Here is an 18,308-nt window from a genome sequence, read left to right on the forward strand (position 1 = left end):
TATTTTCATTTTTTTCAAAAAGCTTTGTTTGCTAAAGCTTTGTATTGTATAAAAAAAATTGAAGGTATTTTACCAAAAATATCCAAATTGGTAATTAGATAGCCCTTTGCTTTGGTTCCTTAGGGCCAGTGTAGCATAGTAGTTAGGATGTTTGACTGAGTTTAGATGGACATTGATTTTTGTAATTATATAAATATATTATTTGTTTTCCAAATATATAAAATAGTAGTTTCTACCAATCAAATTTTTGCAAGATTTTGAATTTTACGATTTCCCCCTCCCTCCATTCTCTCCCCCCCAGCAGAAGGCAATTTGATATAGTCTTTACATTTGTTTCCATGATACTCATAGATCTAAATTGAATGTGTTGAAAGAAAAATATATATCCTTAAGGAAGAAAGAAATATTAGAGGAAGCAACATTATGTAATACATAAGACAACTTCTTTTTTTTTTTAGTTTTTTTTGCAAGGCAATGGGGTTAAGTGGCTTGCCCAAGGCCACACAGCTAGGTAATTATTAAGTGTCTGAGGCCGGATTTGAACTCAGGTACTCCTGACTCCAAAGCCAGTGCTCTTATCCACTGTGCCACCTAGCCGCCCCAAGACAACTTCTTAAAATTGAAAATAATGATCTTTGGTTTTCCTTTAAACTCCATATTTCCTTCTCTGGATACAGATGGTATTCTCTATCAGGGATTCCCCCATAATTGTCCCTGACTCTTGCACTGAGGGAGTGAGCAAGTTCATTCAGGTTGATCATCATCCCATGTTCTTGTTAAAGGTGTACAGTGTTCTTCTGGTACTGCTCATCTCACTCAGCATCAATTCATGCAAGGTTTTTGAGGTATCTCTGAAATCCCATCCCTCCTGATTTTCAATAATGTTCTATAACATACATAAAGCACAATTTGTTCAGCTATTCCCCAATTGATGGACATCCCCCTAATTTCTAGTTCTTTGCCTCTAGAAACAGGGCTGCCATGAATATTTTTATATATGTGAGGTTTTTTACCCTTTTTTCATAATCTCTTCAGGATCTAGACCCAGTGTGGATTTGCTGGATCAAAGGGTATGCAAATTTTTATTGCCCTTTGAACATCATTTCAAAATGCTCTCCAGAAAGGTTGCTGTTCACAGTTTCACCACCATGAACATTGACTTTAATATTATTGAAGACATCTACTTGTGTGATCCTACTTCTCTGAGGGCTCAATTTTTTCATCTATAATGTAGATATAATAAAAAGCTACCTATCTCAGAATCAAATAACCTACTTAATCAAATCAGATTATATATATATATATATATATATATATATATATATATATATAGTATTTTGAAACCCTTAAAGGATTACATGTCAGCTACTACTAGCTGTATTTACAACCTTAGACATATGTGATATCCTTCGGAATAGTTAAATAAGATTTTCTTTCAGTATTTATCTGATTCAGGTCCTTTCCTCATCAAATTGTTTCTCTTGTTGCTTTGAATTTCTTGCTGCCTTCCTCATATTGGTCACATTTTCTCTTTATTTTCCCTATAAAACTAGACTTATCCTTTTATGTCATTTATATTCCCTTATCCTAGTTCTTTATGTCCATACTAAAATAGAAATTTTTGTTCACTTTCAAAACTCTTCCTACATTTCTAGTATTCAAGACTTTCTTTCACAACCCTATTTTTTTTTTTCATTCCTAGATTTATTCATGTATGTTTTTTGTTTTCTTCATGTTCTTGAAATTCTGCCTTTCATACAGTTTCCAAGGTCCAGGATTGTTTGTCAGTTTATTTTTGTGTTTAAGGCCTTCTTCTGTCTTAAGAACCCAATTTGTTGTTTTGACTATTTCTGACCTATCTTCTTTCTTTCCAATGAATTTCTGTAAGTCTGATGATACAGATTTTTCACTTGATTTAATTTTATCTTACCCTTGTTCTTTTGGAGCAGTAAGCAGAAGTTTTATGTTTTCGTAAGTTAGTAAACATTTATTAAATGCCTACTGTATGCCACACAATGTGTGAAGCCCTGGATGCTATCATAAGTGCTATATGTGGAAATAATGATTTCTTTTTTGCAGTGTACTAGTCAATATTATATATTGGAAACATAAAGATTGAGCTATGCAGATGGACATCAGAAGCAGAAAGATTGGTTAGAAACTGGTATTATCCTGAGATTTCTTTTTTCATCTGAGTGTGAGACTCTCTATACAGTGGCATAGAACCTAAACTCTGAGATTGATTTGGAAGAAGTGGAGAGAGAGCACTTTGTAGTCTGGCTAGCTACCTAGTTTATCAAATGATAAACTGTTTAGTCAATGAGTGTAGTTTAAAACATTTCCCTGTCTTTTTATTTACAGATATTGATGAATGTAAGCATGGTAACCTTTGCACACATGGACAGTGCAAAAATACAGAGGGGTCATTCAAGTGTACCTGTGAAAAAGGGTATCATCTGTCAGCAGCAAAAGACCAATGTGAAGGTAGGATTATAGCACAAGTATATTAATGAAATTAGATGAATGACAGACTTTCTGAAGACCCTGGTAGAGACTCAGAGCTGTCACTATCTCTCAGGAGATCACACAGAGATGCTGTATTTCCAAGAAGACAGGATGAAAATCCCCTTTTTTTGGTAGAAAAGTTCTCTATAGAATAACAGTACACATAAAGAATTTAACTTGGTCCATTAAAAGGCATTATTTGAAGGTAAAATAATATGTATACATGAAAATGTGATGTGTAAGAAAACACAGGAGCCATTTAGAGGTGTTCTAGAAATGTATTTGAATTCCTCTAGTTACTGTCCAAGTGAGCAAGTGCCCTCTCCTTTTCACTGAAGACTTCAGAATAATATAAGCTCCTTGAGGACAATGACTGTTTGACTTACCATAACCTTGGCATTTACTAGGCACTTAATAAATGTTTTCAGATTGATTGATTTTTGACCTAATCCTTTTTATTAATTTGGTGAACATCTTTATGTAGAGCATTGCTCTTAGTATAGGTAAGCAAAGGCACTGACTATAAAGCCATAAATTTATGGATTGCTTCCTTTAAGGAGTTTATGATAAGACAAGAATAAAATGTAGTAATATGAACTATTTACAAATCATTCATGTAGAAAGATAGTACAGAAGTTCTGAGGAGGCTAAAGAATGAGAGGAGTTTATCAGTGGAAGGCTCCTTGGGTGGTATTGTTTTGAATGAAATTTTAAAGGACCTGAATTGAGAGAGATGAAATATTCTCATTTATCTCATAAAGAAATGCAATCAGTCAGTATGTGCTACAATCCTGTTAATTTCAGCATTAGGAATTCTGGAAAATAATAATGGATATAAGTAAGTAAATAAGCATAAGATCTAATGATGAGGATAGCACTATTTTATGTATATACTTATATATATATAGCCTAATTATATATATGATGTATGCTTATGCATTGAACTGGATAGAGAGATAGACAATATGAAAGGTAATCAAGGGTCAGAAGTATTAAGGAGGGTGGTCATAGCTGTCTAAGATAATAGGGCACATAAAAATGAACATGTAAAGTTTTCTTAGGAAGTTACTGGTTCCATTATCAAGGGCAAATAAAGAGTGGAAATAAAATGAGATAATACATGTATTGAGTCACTTATCACTTCTGGTATGGACAATTTGACGAACTAGATACAGAATCCAATATTCCTAATAGAATATTTTGAGGTTTTTGCTTTTTTTATTGCAAGATAGATTTTCCTCTTAGGAAATTTCAATTCATAGACTGTTCCTACTTAAAACTACAAGTTGAATTATAAAACATTTGATAGAGCAATCCTGAAATAAATTGTTGCTTTATATGAATGATAAAAGTCCTTTTAAAAGTGTTGTCTTATAGGTTTAATTTTGATTCACAGATATTGATGAATGTGAACACCATCATCTGTGCACAAATGGACAATGTAGAAATACAGAAGGATCTTTCAGGTGCTTATGTGATCAAGGTTACAGAGCATCTTCAGTAGGAGACCATTGTGAAGGTGAGGACTTGACTATGGAACCCGATTCCTTCATTAAACTTTAGAATTCTTAAGAAGGACCTCAAAAATTGGTTATTCTACATTACTCATTTCATTGCTGAAATTGGAACTCTAAGAAAGAGGCAAAGTGATTTCTAAATATCATGTTAAAAGGTTATAGTAGGGGCGACTAGGTGGTGTAGTGGATAAAACACCAGCCCTGGAGTCAGGAGTACCTGGGTTCAAATCTGGCCTCAGATACTTAATAATTACCTAGCTGTGTGGCCTTGGGCAAGCCACTTAACCCCGTTTGCCTTGTAAAAACCTAAAAAAAAAGGTTATAGTAGAACTAGGTCTAGGTCTCAAGCTTAATGGCTTTTAGTCCATTGATATTTTCTATTACTCCAAGCTACTCTGTAATAGAGCAACAGAAGAGAGACATCAGGTTAATTCTCCTTAGTTACAAATTATTTAGAAAAGAACTGAAGTTTAATTTCTCAGAAAGAGAACACATTAATGTGAGAATTTTTCATGTAAATCAGAATCACCAAATATCAGAGTTGGAAGGGAACTTAATAACCATCCAGTTCATCCCATTCCAAAAAAAAGAATCCCTAGTAGCACTCCATTTAGCACTCTTTTTCTTGCCTCCAAGTTATCATCCATCCTCGGATTGAATGATTTTCCCCAGTGAGAGAGAATTCACTACCTTTTAAGCCAACCACTTTGATACTTGGACAGCTCTAATTATTATCAAATTTTTTTTTGTTGCCTCATTTCTAAATTGCGTATTTGCAACCTTTGCCCATTCTTTAAGTTCTTCCTTATGGGGCCAAATTGCTACATTATAGTTTTTAAGTTTTATAGTTTTTAAGAAGACAGTTACCATATTCCTCTTGAATGCTTTGTCTTTGTTAAATGTCTCAAGTTTTTTTTCCTTCCAGTCCTCCTATGGCATTGGGCTCAATGCCTTTCACAGTTCGGGCTGCTCCACTAAAGAATCTCTCCTGCTATCCAGTCTTTTATATAATTGTAGTATTAAAAAGTCAACACAGAACTTTAGATGTTGCCTGACTAAGGCAGCTTATGAGACTTGATCACTTTTTTCTTGGAAGCTATACAACTCTTAATAAAGCCTAAAATTTTATTAGCTTTTTGACTGCTGTATCATAACATAAACTCATATGGAACCTACAGTTCACTTAAGCCCCAAGATATTTTTTAATAAAATTGCCATCATAACATACTTACCCCTTTCATCTTATACTTGTAGAGTCAGTTTATTGAATCTACATTTAAGATTTGCATTTACTCCTGTCAGTTTTCATTATACTTAATTTTGTCCATTTTTTTAGTCTCTCAAGATTGTTACTGAATCCCATCTTTGTTATGCCTACCTCTTTTAATGCTAATTTTTCTCTTAAACTCACTTTGATAATGGTTTTTTGGTATAAAAACTATTTAAAAATTATTGTTTGGGAAATATCAATGGTTACAGTGCAAAGTTGCATTCTTTTATAGCATAATAAAAATAGTCAAAAATATAAAAAAATAAACTTGCTACCCATTCCTCTACTTTGACCCCAGAAGGTGAATAGGTCACAAAGGCTAAAACTGTGATAATGAATCACCACTAGATGGGGATCTTTCTATGTTTTGCCCTTTGAAGAGTCTTGTCATATTAATCTAACTGCAAAAGCCCAGATATTTGAACCCAAAAATGTTAATTTAATGAAAGATCAAACTATAACATTTTAAAAATCAGACTTACTCATTATTATCAAAATAGGAGAAAGTATCACAATCAAAATTAAACTTTGATGGGAAATCATCTTTTATATATGTATCCTAAGTATGCAACTACATACCTTTTTCTTTCATGTCATTCCTGTTTCCTTAGCTATACGAACAAAATCTGTTTTCTTGCAATTTTGTGGTATAGAGATAACACAAATTTTGTGTCAGCCTACCTCTACTTGAAGGGGTAATTTTAGAATAGAAAAAGTATTGCCTTTTTATCAGAGAATTAGAATTCAAATCTTATTTTACAATGGAAAAAAAAACCATTGTCTTTGGAGTCAGAGGACTTTAATTCAAATCTTGATTTTATTCCTTATTGACTCTGTGAAATTGGGTAAAATTACTTATGTCTCTGGGCCTCAGTTTCCATTCTTAATGCATTAGATGATCACTCAGATTCTTTCCAACTATTAAGAAACGTGATCCTACAACTTCCTTCGAGAACTTAGGAAAGACTCTGGGTCTTATTTTTCTCATAAAAAGAGAGTTGGGCTAGATAATAATCATTTCCTTTAAGCTGTAAGTTATGTGAATTTTCAGTTCCCTTTGAAACTCTGCCATTGGATCACAAATACTTGATAGTTTCTTCCCAGCTTTAGTAGCTTCTGGTAATAAACTGGTAAGACTTGTTTGCTACTGAGGACCAGCCTAGATGAGGATGAAGAAAATGATTACCTACATTGACTATAATATGTTGAATTTTTTTGTTGACATAGTGATCCTAATAAAAATTTAAAAAATAACCAAAATTATTTTCTGGTTCCTCCTTGAATACAATGAGATAGTAATTTTAAAATGTTTCTCTACTCTTTTTTTCAAGGTTTGTAAGCTTGGAAGAACAAGCTTACATATGTTATCATGTTGCACTGTTTATCTGTTAATCTCTCTACCTTCCAAGCAAAACAGAAAAGATGAAGACAATTGATGCAAAGTTTTCTCTAATCTTCTTCATTTTCTACTTAAGTGCCCTGAGTTTGTAATTAAGAAGACCTGAGTTCAAATCCTATCTCTGAGATTTGCTTAACAACTGTATGACCTTGTACAAGTGTTTAACCTCTATTTGAATGACAGGAGTTGACTTAGGCCTTTAAGTTCCCATCCAAATTTAAATTGTTGATTCTGTCTTCCCTTGTTTTTTCCTTCTAATCAGGGAAAATGTCTACCAATACATAGTTTCAGAACATTATCTTTATTTTATAACTTCATTTCTGGCCTACCAATTTTAAACAGTTTTTGAAGACCTTAGGATAGTGATTTCATCAAAGAGAGACTCATAAACTTGAGAAACATTGAAAACCAAACTGATTTTATTTACTTTTCTCAAAATATTATTATGCTGAAGATAACATTTACTTTTATCCTTTGTTTCTGATTTTATCATCTAAGGCTCCATAGGAAATCACTCTAGAATTTCCATGTAATACCTGTGACCAAATATCTTTTCTCACTTCTTAACAGAAGGAAAAGTTTCAGACTTCTACTTTTGCTAGTCAATATGATTTGACTTTGATCTGTATTTTTATGCTTTGACTGAATTTAAAAGTATTTTAGGGGGTGGCTAGGTGGCACAGTGGATAGAGCACTGGCCCTGGAGTCAGGAGTACCTGAATTCAAATCCGGCCTCAGACACTTAATAATTACCTAGCTGTGTGGCCTTGGGCAAGCCACTTAGCCCCATTTGCCTTGCAAAAACCTGAAAAAAAGATATTTTAAATATATATATTTCTGAGAATATGATATTTTTAATTTGTAATAGTTTGTTAACTGTGGTCTTTAAAAACAAATCTGTAGGTAACTAAGAAACCATATATGAATGACTAAGAAAACAGATGGGTTGGTTCTTCTCTACAAGAGAAAAATCCATTCTGTAGACAATTTCTGTGTGTGTATGTGTGTGTATATATATACATATGATGAAAATTGCAGGATCCAATCTAACATTTATTGTTTAGATATCACCTGATTCAGATTTAAAGATGTAGGGCCAGATCTGCTAAATAATAGTCCCCATATTGAGTTTTCCCTCTAATTTATTGAAGTAAGAGGAACAGTAATTTATTAGCAGGAAATGGGATAAAAAATTATATTATTAGAAACAAAAAATGGTAAGTTTTATTCCTTAACTTTCTGCTAATTTGAGTTCTGAATAGTGGAGAAGAGGAATAATTGGATCTGTTAAGAGTCATAGGTTTTGACTATGAGTTCCTCTGGTAGCAAGGAAGTATATGGTAACAATTGTTTTGGATAAGAAAATCATTAATTGTTCTTTTCCCCCTAAGTCACACTCAAATCAAATTTTTCAGATGTTTGCTTAATATGTTTTTCTTGAAATATTTATCAATAATTATCTGAAAAATATAATTAGTAATTTTATCCTTATTTTTCACAATTCCCTTTTTGAACATTCAATCTCTTTTATGCCCCTATCTAAATTCACTCCATACAACTCAGTTTAGTTGGTAACACTACTTTTGTGCCAAAGAACGTTTATTTCATTTCAGTTTCCTGAGACTCAGTTTTCATCTCTAAAGTAACATAGATAGAATAACCAGTATGCTTCTACTTTACAGGACTGTTAGTATGTGTTATCATAATAAAGTTATAAATAACAGTATCAATTGTACATAGCCCTTAAGATGAATTCATAGATTAATTGAGAGAATAATACAAATATACAATTAATGTAATTAATTTGTAATAAAATGTAATTTTATAATTGAGAGGAGGCAGGGTCTGACATTGAAAACAGACCTTGAAATCAAGAAGAGCTGTGTTTAAGGACTCTTAAATGTCTCTGAAACATTCCTGACTATGACCTCTGACACAGATTGGCTGTGGTCTTCTAATGACCATGATCTAAGTAATATTCTTAAGTCTGTGAAGTTGCAGAGCTTTAATTAATGCAGTTTTATAGAGGGAGTTTCTTCACTGGAAGTTCTATATAACAATGAAATTACAAGTCAAACCCAAAATGGTGTAGGAGAGGTCAAAAGAGAATGATTAAAAAAGATTTTGAGAGGAAGAAATCACTTTTATCTGGAGAAATAGTAGAAATCTTATAAAGGAGTTATGTGGTAGCTAAACTAACTTCCCTGAAGAAAGGAAATGTTTTCAACATATAGAGATGTGAAAGGAAATCATTATGGGTAAAAGGAACTATGTACAGAAGTAGGAAAATGTCAGTTGATACCAGGGAATGATGCACAATTTGATATGTTAGTAGAGTGTGGGAAGGGAAATAAAATGCAACAATACTGGCAATGTAGTTTAGAGTCAGACTGTTAAGAACTGAATGCTAAACCAAAGAATTTTTATTTGATTTGATAAGAAGGGAAGGTGGGTGGTTCAAATGGGAGACAATGTGACATTGAAGGTAAAAGATTAGGTCTCTTGGTATCTAGGTATTCCGGAAGACTAGCATTCAACTTCCACCTCTGCATAATCCATTCATTGACTATATCACAAGTCCAGTCCAACAACAGGGTGACAGTTAAGGATTTTGAGCATTGGAAAAATGGAATAATGTGACCCAGTAAGCATTAGGACTAATGATGTGGTTAAGCATTATGACTTTGGTGTGAATGATATCTTTAAAGGCAAGAAACCAATCAGAAAACTGTAGAAATAGCCTAGGAATAGTGAAGGCTCAAGCTAGGGTGGCAGCATTGTGAATATCTTTGCAAAGAACTTTTTCAGACAATAGTATCATCCAATAATTCTTTCCTCCAATTACTTTTTTGATCTAAAGTCTGTGCTACTGATTTGTAAGTATTGTACCACTAATTTGCAGATAATGTTATTTCTTTTATTGTCATTTTTGAATTATTATTTAATTCATCTTTCCAGCTAAATTGTTAGGCCCTTAAATGCAGGGACTTAATGTCTTAACATTCCTTTTTGTTAGCTCTGATGTATATTATATTGTACTTAAATTCCTGATCATCTAGCCAAGATTTTACAATGTATTTTTATTTAAAAATCATCTTCATAACTTATGTAGCCAAATTAGCTGTGGCTAGTTACATAATCCTGACATTTTTATTTTCTCTCTCATTAATTAATGGAAATCATAGTCTTTTAATTAAATTGCCAAAAGCCAAGTCATTTTGAAGGTGTATCATAATTTAAATGGAAAAATTCAAAAATTGAAAGCACTCTCATCCACTTATCCAATAATTATGTTCAATAAATGATGCATGTCATAATTTTCATAATTTTAGGATTTAACCATAAAGGAAAAAAATGCTATAAACCTTCCTCTTACTGTATGTATAAATTGCTTTGACTGTTGATTGGATTTCAGATATCAATGAATGCTTGGAGGATAGCAGTGTTTGCCAGGGAGGAGACTGCACTAATACTGAAGGTTCTTATGAATGTACTTGTTCCAGTGGTTTCCAGCTAATTAACAATAAGGAGTGTCAAGGTACTGTTTGTTCATATTTCTTAGCTTCTGTGGTGATTCCTGGCCATATCTAGCTACCATCCCACTATTCTGTTTACTCTTGTTACTTTGGGCTTTCCCTCCCTGTCCCTAAGTTTCTTCATAAATAAAATGAGATAATTAATCTAAATGATCTCAGGCTTACTATTCTCTCTAAATTCTATGCTCTTATTTGTTTATAAATGAGGTTTGTAAATGAAAATTATTCATATTTTTCCTGGCCAAAATTCTTTAACCCATAGTATTTGTTAATTCCATTCATTTACTAGAGAACTTTGATTTACCCCTTGTTTTTTGTCTTCCATTGATATGGATGCCCCACCTTATCTGATGAATCAATGTCTCTTTTTCTTGAATGTCCAATATCTACGATTTCTTTGTGAGGTATAGCTTTTCTAATACTTTGTTCTCAATTTTGCCTATAACTCTAATTTATATTTATTTTATATTTTTTAATATTTTTTCAAAATAATTTTGTATTTATGATCCTATGATTAAGATAAGGAAGATATTTTCTTGATTTTTTAAATTAATTCATTCATTCATTCATACATATAATTTAGTACTCCATATAGAATAGCACAAGTAAAATGAAAGCCAGAATTGAGTCATATCAATTTTTCCTATTTTTTGGTATCATTTTTATTGTTGTTGAAATGTTATTGCTTGAATTTTTGTTTGTCTTATCTTCATAGATAGACCCTAAGTTTTATGAACAGAGCTATATGATAGATAAAGACACAAAAATACATTGATATATGACAAAATATGGCAAGGTGGAAAGGGCACTGGATTGAGAAATAGGTGTGTTAGGTTTTAGTTGTCTCAGTTCTGCTATTAAACTTTGTGACTATGGGCAAGTCATTGTAACTCTAGGTCTCAGCTCTCTCATCTGGAAATGAAGGAGTTTAAAAAAATTGATTCTTCTTGCTCTGTCATTAATGATTCTTGGTGTTGGACTTAGGGATAGCAAGCAAATATTCTGACTCAAAACAACACAGCACAATATATTAAAGTCATTCCTCCATTTCTTGTATTTTTTTTTTTTTTTGGTTTTTGCAAGGCAATGGGGTTAAAGTGGCTTGCCCAAGCTCACACAGCTAGGTAATTATTAAGTGTACTCCTGACTCCAGGGCTGATGCTCTATCCACTGCACCACCTGGCCACCCCCCATTTCTTGTATTTTTTACCCTGAAAAGTTACTGTGATAGTTAATTGGTGTTATATATGTTTTTATTTTGATTCTGGTGAATTTGATAATATATTAGTAGAAATATAATTATATTAAATGTCTCCTTAATGCCACTTGTAATAGACATGAATAATTTTCATTAAAGATAATCATACATTCTCTAGTAACATTTACTTGGGAACAGAGAATGGTTTCTACCCTCTAATGTATATTTGAATAATAACATAACTAACATATTTAGATCAGCAACAAGAAATAAATACTGAAATTGTGAGCTTCATAAAGTACCCCAAGTCTATTTTTCCAACCCTATTAAATGTTATTTCTCCTCTTCACTCCTGGGCAGCTATTCTTCACAAACTGATTCTTGTTTCTTTGCTTTTGTACTGACTGTCCCCTATGCCTATAATGTACTTCCTTCCTCTTCAATTACAGTTTCTTCAAGATTCATCTCAGGTTCTGTCTTCTAGCCCTTTCCTGATTGACCAGCATATGCATCACCTCCCTCCTTAAGCTAACTTGCTGTTCTTCCATGGAACAAGATGCCCATCCTAAGTAAAACTCATCACCTAGCTTCTATATAAGCCTTGAATGACATTACCTCCCTCAGTTTCTTTGTCCCTTTGATTAAAGGACTGGAGGTTGGCATATCAAACTTTTCCCATTGCTTTGAAACTGGACTTCTGGTCTTACTATAATCAGCCTGATTTCAACTCTACCATATACCCTCTGATGTAATCTCCTCTCTGTCTTATTTTCCTAGTTCCTTTTGTGTGTAGTCCCTTCCTATTAGATTGTAAGCACCTTCAGAGGTGCCTGTCTTTTTAATAATCATATCCCAGATGTTATCTGTGACTGACACATTTTAGGCACTTATATATGTACATGATAAATTTATAACTGGAAGAGAGCTTTCGGGAGTGGAGTCCAGTTCCCTCTTTTTTTTTTTAAAGATATTTAAAGGGAGGCACAGTGAGGTTAAGTGACTTTCCTAGGGTCACAAAACTAATAAATATCTGAGGTGGGATTTCTTTCAATAGAATATGTTTGTTGAGAGCAAATGAGATTTTCATTTTTGTCTTTGTGGTTCCACTATCTCATATATGGCTTCACACTTATGAAATTCTTGTTAATGAAATTAATTGTGCTAAGAGTTAAGAATTTAAAGAAAATGTAAAACTTTTTTTTTGCCTTCAGGGTGCTTATAGTTTTTTCCAAACTACTTTTGACCGATATCCTAAAAATCAAATATATGACTATGCTCCTTGTTGAATTTTCACCAATTTTTTATGAATTCCATTTAATATTGCTATGATGCTAGATTAAAGTGATGACGACTTCCATCTTTCCAACTCTTTGGACAAATTGCACTGGTTTTAAAATTAATAGAGTGGTAACATTTAAGTTGTAGATTCACATGAATATATTTTTTAGGCAGACTTTGACATTTTCAAAATGAATATTCATTTAGCCACAAATGCCAAGGAATATAGAGCCTACATCTTATTTCTATTATAACTTGTACAACACACTAAGTCAGGGAGATGGCATAGTTCTTGCTCTCCATTCCCACTTTTAAACATGCTTATGCTCTCTCATTCTCTCTCTCTCTCTCTCTCCTCATTGTTCAGTAAACTTTTCTCATTTGAGGTTCATTCAATCCCATTCAGATATATTTTCTATCCCTATCTGTTCTTCCAAATCTAATCAATTAAATCTAAATCCATAAACATTTTTAAGTACTGTCCCTGTTGTAGTCCATCACCTTTTAATCATTAGTCATTTGCAGAATATATTTGTGTGTCTCACCATCTTATATTTTATTATTTTTGTTTCACTTAGGCAAGTGAGTAGCCCAATCTAAGCAATGAACTTTCAGACTGGAAGATAATGAGTTTTTATCTTGTCCTATGCTCTGGGTGTGGTAATAGAGACCTATTATTCCTTCTAATAGGGTTGCTGAGGCTGAAAGATCCTTTGGGCTTGGAGTTCTGAGCTGCCATAGAGCTAAACCATAATAAGTTTGACACCCATGTTTTAGGTTGCCAATGTTGTATATTGTCAGGGAGGAGACTACCAGGTTGCTTAAGGAAAAACAATCTGACCCTAGTCAGAATTAGAGCAGCAGGTCAAAATTCCCTGAGAAGGAGACTCAGTCTAAAAAAACAAACAATAATGCTTACTATCTGTGTTTTCCTGGGCAGGGACCTCTCTAGATCTTACTTATCTTCCTCATTTGTAAAATGAAAGCAATAAGAATAACTACCCAATGAAGCTATATAAATTCTTGTTCAGTCATTTTTTCAGTCATGTTCAGAGCTTTGTGACTCCATTTAAGGTTGACTTTGCAAAATGGAGTGGTTTGTCATTTCCATTTCCAGTTCATTTTGCAGAAGGGAAAACTGAGGCAGACAGGGTTAAGTGATTTGCCCAGGGTCACATAACTGTAAAGTGTCTGAAATCGGATTTGAACTATAAGATGAATCTAACTAACTATAGGCCCAACACTCTTATCAGCTGTCACCTGGACACCATATAAATGCTAACTATATATGATGATGATGATGATTAAATTGTTGACATTAATTCCTTGCTAGATTAGTTATTTGATATTTTCAGAGTATATTCTAATATATGGAAAAATAAAAGTAGACATATTCAGGACATATTAATTAGCTCAGATCTATTTAAAAATATCCTTCATGAGTAGCAGATTGATTTTGTAATTTTCTCCCATTAATTGTGAGGCTGTTTGGTGAAATGGACGGTTGAAACAATGAACCAAGTCAGGAGGATCCACTTCCAAATTATACTTAGATATTTGCTAGGTCTCTAACTAGGCAAGTCTTTTAACCTTTCTGATATCCTATTTGTAAAATGACAGTGCTATCTTTGTTAAAATGATGAGTTACATTTTAAGTTATGTGTTAGGTAAACTGAGATTCTTTTTGAGTTTCAGATTTTGACTTAAGATTCTGTTGTTCTGGTGAATCTGGGATTGCTGAATGAGACCCAACTTAAATACAGTCTGGTTTTTAGCTCAAAGCTACTAGCAAGACTCGTTTAGAAATGCTTCAATAAGTATAACCCAAATTGAATGCATATGTTTCTCTAGATCAAGATATCCACACTGATCTTTGTTAGCAGTTTCCTGGAAAACTCTGAGATTTCTTTTACAGTTCCTGTCATCAAAATTTAAGAAAAAAAAGATATTTTTAAAGATCATTGGCTAGTTAATGACTTACAGAATTCTATGCCTATTTTATCTAATTCAGAATAGGTATGTGAAACTTTTAATAAACTATGCAAAGGTGTAAAGAAAAAAACCAAGGAAATAAGATCTAGGGTAATTTTGTCAAGGGCCCCTGGGTATAGGGTGGAGAACTTGGATTTGGTCCATGAAAAAATGAGAAACAAACTCTCTTTGAAAAAGGCATGTGACCTAGTCAGTATTCCTGGAAGAAAAACAAAAATTAGCCAGTGCTTGGAGAGTGTGATGTGAGCAGTAAGAATGAATTTGTAGATTATCAGGACTTGGATTGTATGGTTTTTTAATAAAGATGTAAAAACATGGGAGGATACAGGAGATTTGATTAAAATTGGGTTGAGGGGGTGGCTAGGTGGCACAATGGAGAGAGCACCAGCCCTGGAGTCTTGAGTGCCTGAGTTCAAATGGGGACTAAGACACTTAATAATTACCTAGCTGCATGGCTTTGGGCAAGCCACTTAACCCCATTGCCTTGCAAAAAAAAAAAAAACCAACAACAAAAAACTGGGTTGAGCTTTAACAGCAGGATGAGTAAGTTGGGAAATAAACATTGATAACTTGGAAATTGCCCTATTCTTATATGAATGATCATATAAATGATGCTTTTGATCATTATAACATGGAAGGTTGAGAGGTGTAAAGGAAAGAACCCAAGATATGGAATCAGAAGACCTAGGTTTAAATCTCAGCTTTCCTATTTAGTATAATTTATCCTTGGGTAAGTCTCTTCCTCTGTAAGCCTATTTTCCCTGTCTATAATATTAGGATTATAGATTTGATCCATATCCTATGATCTTCTCTATGCAGTTGACCATAGGACAAGATTCTGAACCAGATATATTAACATCCTAAGCTTAGCCACATTAATTTGAGGTGTCAGATATCTGAAACATCTAATCAGGACACTGTAAAGAACTGCTTGAAGAAAAACAATCTCAGGGCAAACATGTTTCTGTTTTGAATATAGAGACTTATAAGCCTTTGGTGTATAAGAGAAAAATAAGTGACTAAGGATATATATAGGTCTTGAGATAACAGGTAATGGGAAGTATTTGACATAAAGACAGTATTCATGGTGTTACTAGTGATATTGGAGACTGACTTGATGATAGATTGGGTTATATCATTTCAGGAGTTGTAAAGAAGTTGAGAAACTTGAAAACAGAGAAGCATTTTTGGGACTTAGTAATAAGGAAGTCCTCACTAACTGCAGTAAGAATGCCTTCTTCCTTTAAGACAGAGGTCTTTAACCCAAAAATGATATGTGCATAGAATTCAGTGTCCACTGTGAGCTTGGAGGAGAGGAAAATTACCCTTTTATTTTTCTAATTTTTAACTGAAATGAGCATTTCCTTTGAGTAGGAATATAGTCAACAGAGGGGGACATAGGTTTCACCACACTGCCAAAGAGATCCATACTCTTTGCTTTAGAATAAAATACAACCTCCTTTCTTTGGAGTTTAAAGCCCTTTTCAGGACTGCTCCAGTCTAATTTTTCAGAATGATTGCATGTTAGTTATTTTTTATACCCTCTGAATTTCAACCATTTGTAATACCTTCTGTACAACATTCCATGTCCTCCCTCCATGCCTTAACACAAGTTGTCTCACATACCAGGAAATCTCTATTCTTATTTTTTCTTGGAATTCATAGCTCCTTTCAAGAATTAAGTATTACTTTTTCAAGAGACCTTTTATTATTCCCCTAGTTTTTAGTGCTTCCTTCCCTGAAATTGTTTTGTATTTGTTTATCTTGGACTCTTTTCTTTTCTTTTCTTTTCTTTTCTTTTCTTTTCTTTTCTTTTCTTTTCTTTTCTTTTCTTTTCCTTTCTTTTCTTTCTCTCTCTCTCTCTCTCTCTCTCTCTCTCTCTCTCTCTCTCTCTCTCTCTCTTTCTTTCTTTCTTTCCTTTTGTGCCTTTTTTTGGAAGGCAATGGGGTTAAGTGACTTGCCCAAGGTCATACAACTAGGTAATTAATAAGTGTCTGAGTTTGGATTTGAACTCAGATCCTTCTGACTCCAGGGCCTGTGTTCTATTCACTACACCACCTAGCTGCCCCTGACTTATTTTTCCCCAGGAAAGTATAAGATCCTCAGAAGTAAGGATTGCCTTATTTTTTGTATCCTGAGTGCAAAAATAGTGCCTGATACTTAGTAGGAGGTTAATAAATAATGATTGACTAAAGAGGGTAAATTATGTCCAATAATAAATTGATTGTCAGAATATTCACACTTTGAGTATACATATGTCATCCTCTAGGATCATAGGAGTACAACTAGAAAAGACCCTAGAGGTCATTTAACACAACACCCTTGCTTTACAAAGGAAGAAACCTAAACCCAATTGTTTACTTACAGTTTCATAGATGATTAGTGGTATATTCACTTATATTTCAGTCTTTTTAACTATACCATTTCACTTAGAGATTAGGAAGAGAAGTCGTTGGTTTCATTTTAGTTTCATGATTGTAGATGTAACATGGTGAGTCGAATTAAATTTAGGGTATTTTCAGTTTGAAATAATAGTTGAATAACCAGATGATGTCTAGTAAGCATAGAAGAATATAGGAATGGATCTAAGTGGGGCAGATAAGGTTGGGCCTCTAGACTTAAAAGTAATTCAAATAAAGGTGATAATTATAGCATTATATTGATATAAAGACACTCATATTTAGGGAATGGGGAAAGAAATGAAGACGAGACCATGTAGAGAAGCAAACCATCTTGACTTCCTTGATTCTATCTATGGTTCTTATCTTGCCCCCCAAAATCATTCTTAGTTAAGGTTATGTCTGATTTGATAAGAACACCTCAAATAATGCATCAAAATATATCCTGCATTGTCAGCACCTTCTAGCACTTCTGGATCTTGACTGAGTATATGATAATCAGTCATGATGAGGGCATACCACTAGCAAAATAGACTGAATAAATCTAATTAATGGTTGAAAAAGCAAAATATCTCTTCTGTAAACATGTCTATTTTGAAATAAAACAAAACATTCTTTGTCCAGTAAATATTTCCTAGAGGTTTGGCACCCTTAATGGAGCATGTAGCCTAGCTTCCACTCATAATAATGCAGTTACTACATTGTGGCTTGTCTTATAGAGAGATTACTCTAGACCAGTTCCAAAATAAGTTCAATTTAGTCTAACCACAGAAGGAGAACAAAATTAGAGTGACTTTATGTACACCCTGATTATGTAAAAATAGTAATAACTGTAATGTTCAAAAAATACAGAAATAAAAAAGTCAGAAGACATGGAAACAAACAGTATATTATTATGGTTTAGTTATATTGTATATAAATTGAGTTCATGGTTTTATACACAGTAATTGCTATTGTGCTTTTATGTTTGCATTGTTCTTTTAATGACAATCACTAAAAATAGAATTTTTAAAATTAAAAAAAAACAAAGGAAATTTCTGTCATTGCCTTAAGAGATTTTTCTAAATATGTCAGTTACAGTGATGTCACTGGAAAATGAAAGAAGTTTCTTTAATCACTTGTAATTAATTTTATATTCCAGATATTAATGAATGTGAACAAACAGAGCTCTGTGGTCCTCATGGAGAATGTCTAAATACGGATGGTTCTTTTCA

General features: G+C 33.2%; 1 protein-coding gene across 1 annotated transcript in view; it reads left to right on the forward strand.

Annotated features, from left to right (window-relative positions):
* The window catches only part of LTBP1 (latent transforming growth factor beta binding protein 1), a 490,138-nt gene that overhangs the window by 394,869 nt on the left and 76,961 nt on the right, over positions 1 to 18,308 (forward strand). The window contains exons 21-23 of the mRNA XM_074209684.1: positions 2,362 to 2,484; positions 3,902 to 4,024; positions 10,107 to 10,229. Of these exons, the coding sequence (XP_074065785.1) occupies positions 2,362 to 2,484; positions 3,902 to 4,024; positions 10,107 to 10,229 (369 nt within the window). The remainder of the gene's footprint in view (positions 1 to 2,361; positions 2,485 to 3,901; positions 4,025 to 10,106; positions 10,230 to 18,308) is intronic.

Source organism: Macrotis lagotis, chromosome 1, assembly GCF_037893015.1.
Source record: "Macrotis lagotis isolate mMagLag1 chromosome 1, bilby.v1.9.chrom.fasta, whole genome shotgun sequence".
NCBI lineage: Eukaryota > Metazoa > Chordata > Mammalia > Peramelemorphia > Peramelidae > Macrotis > Macrotis lagotis.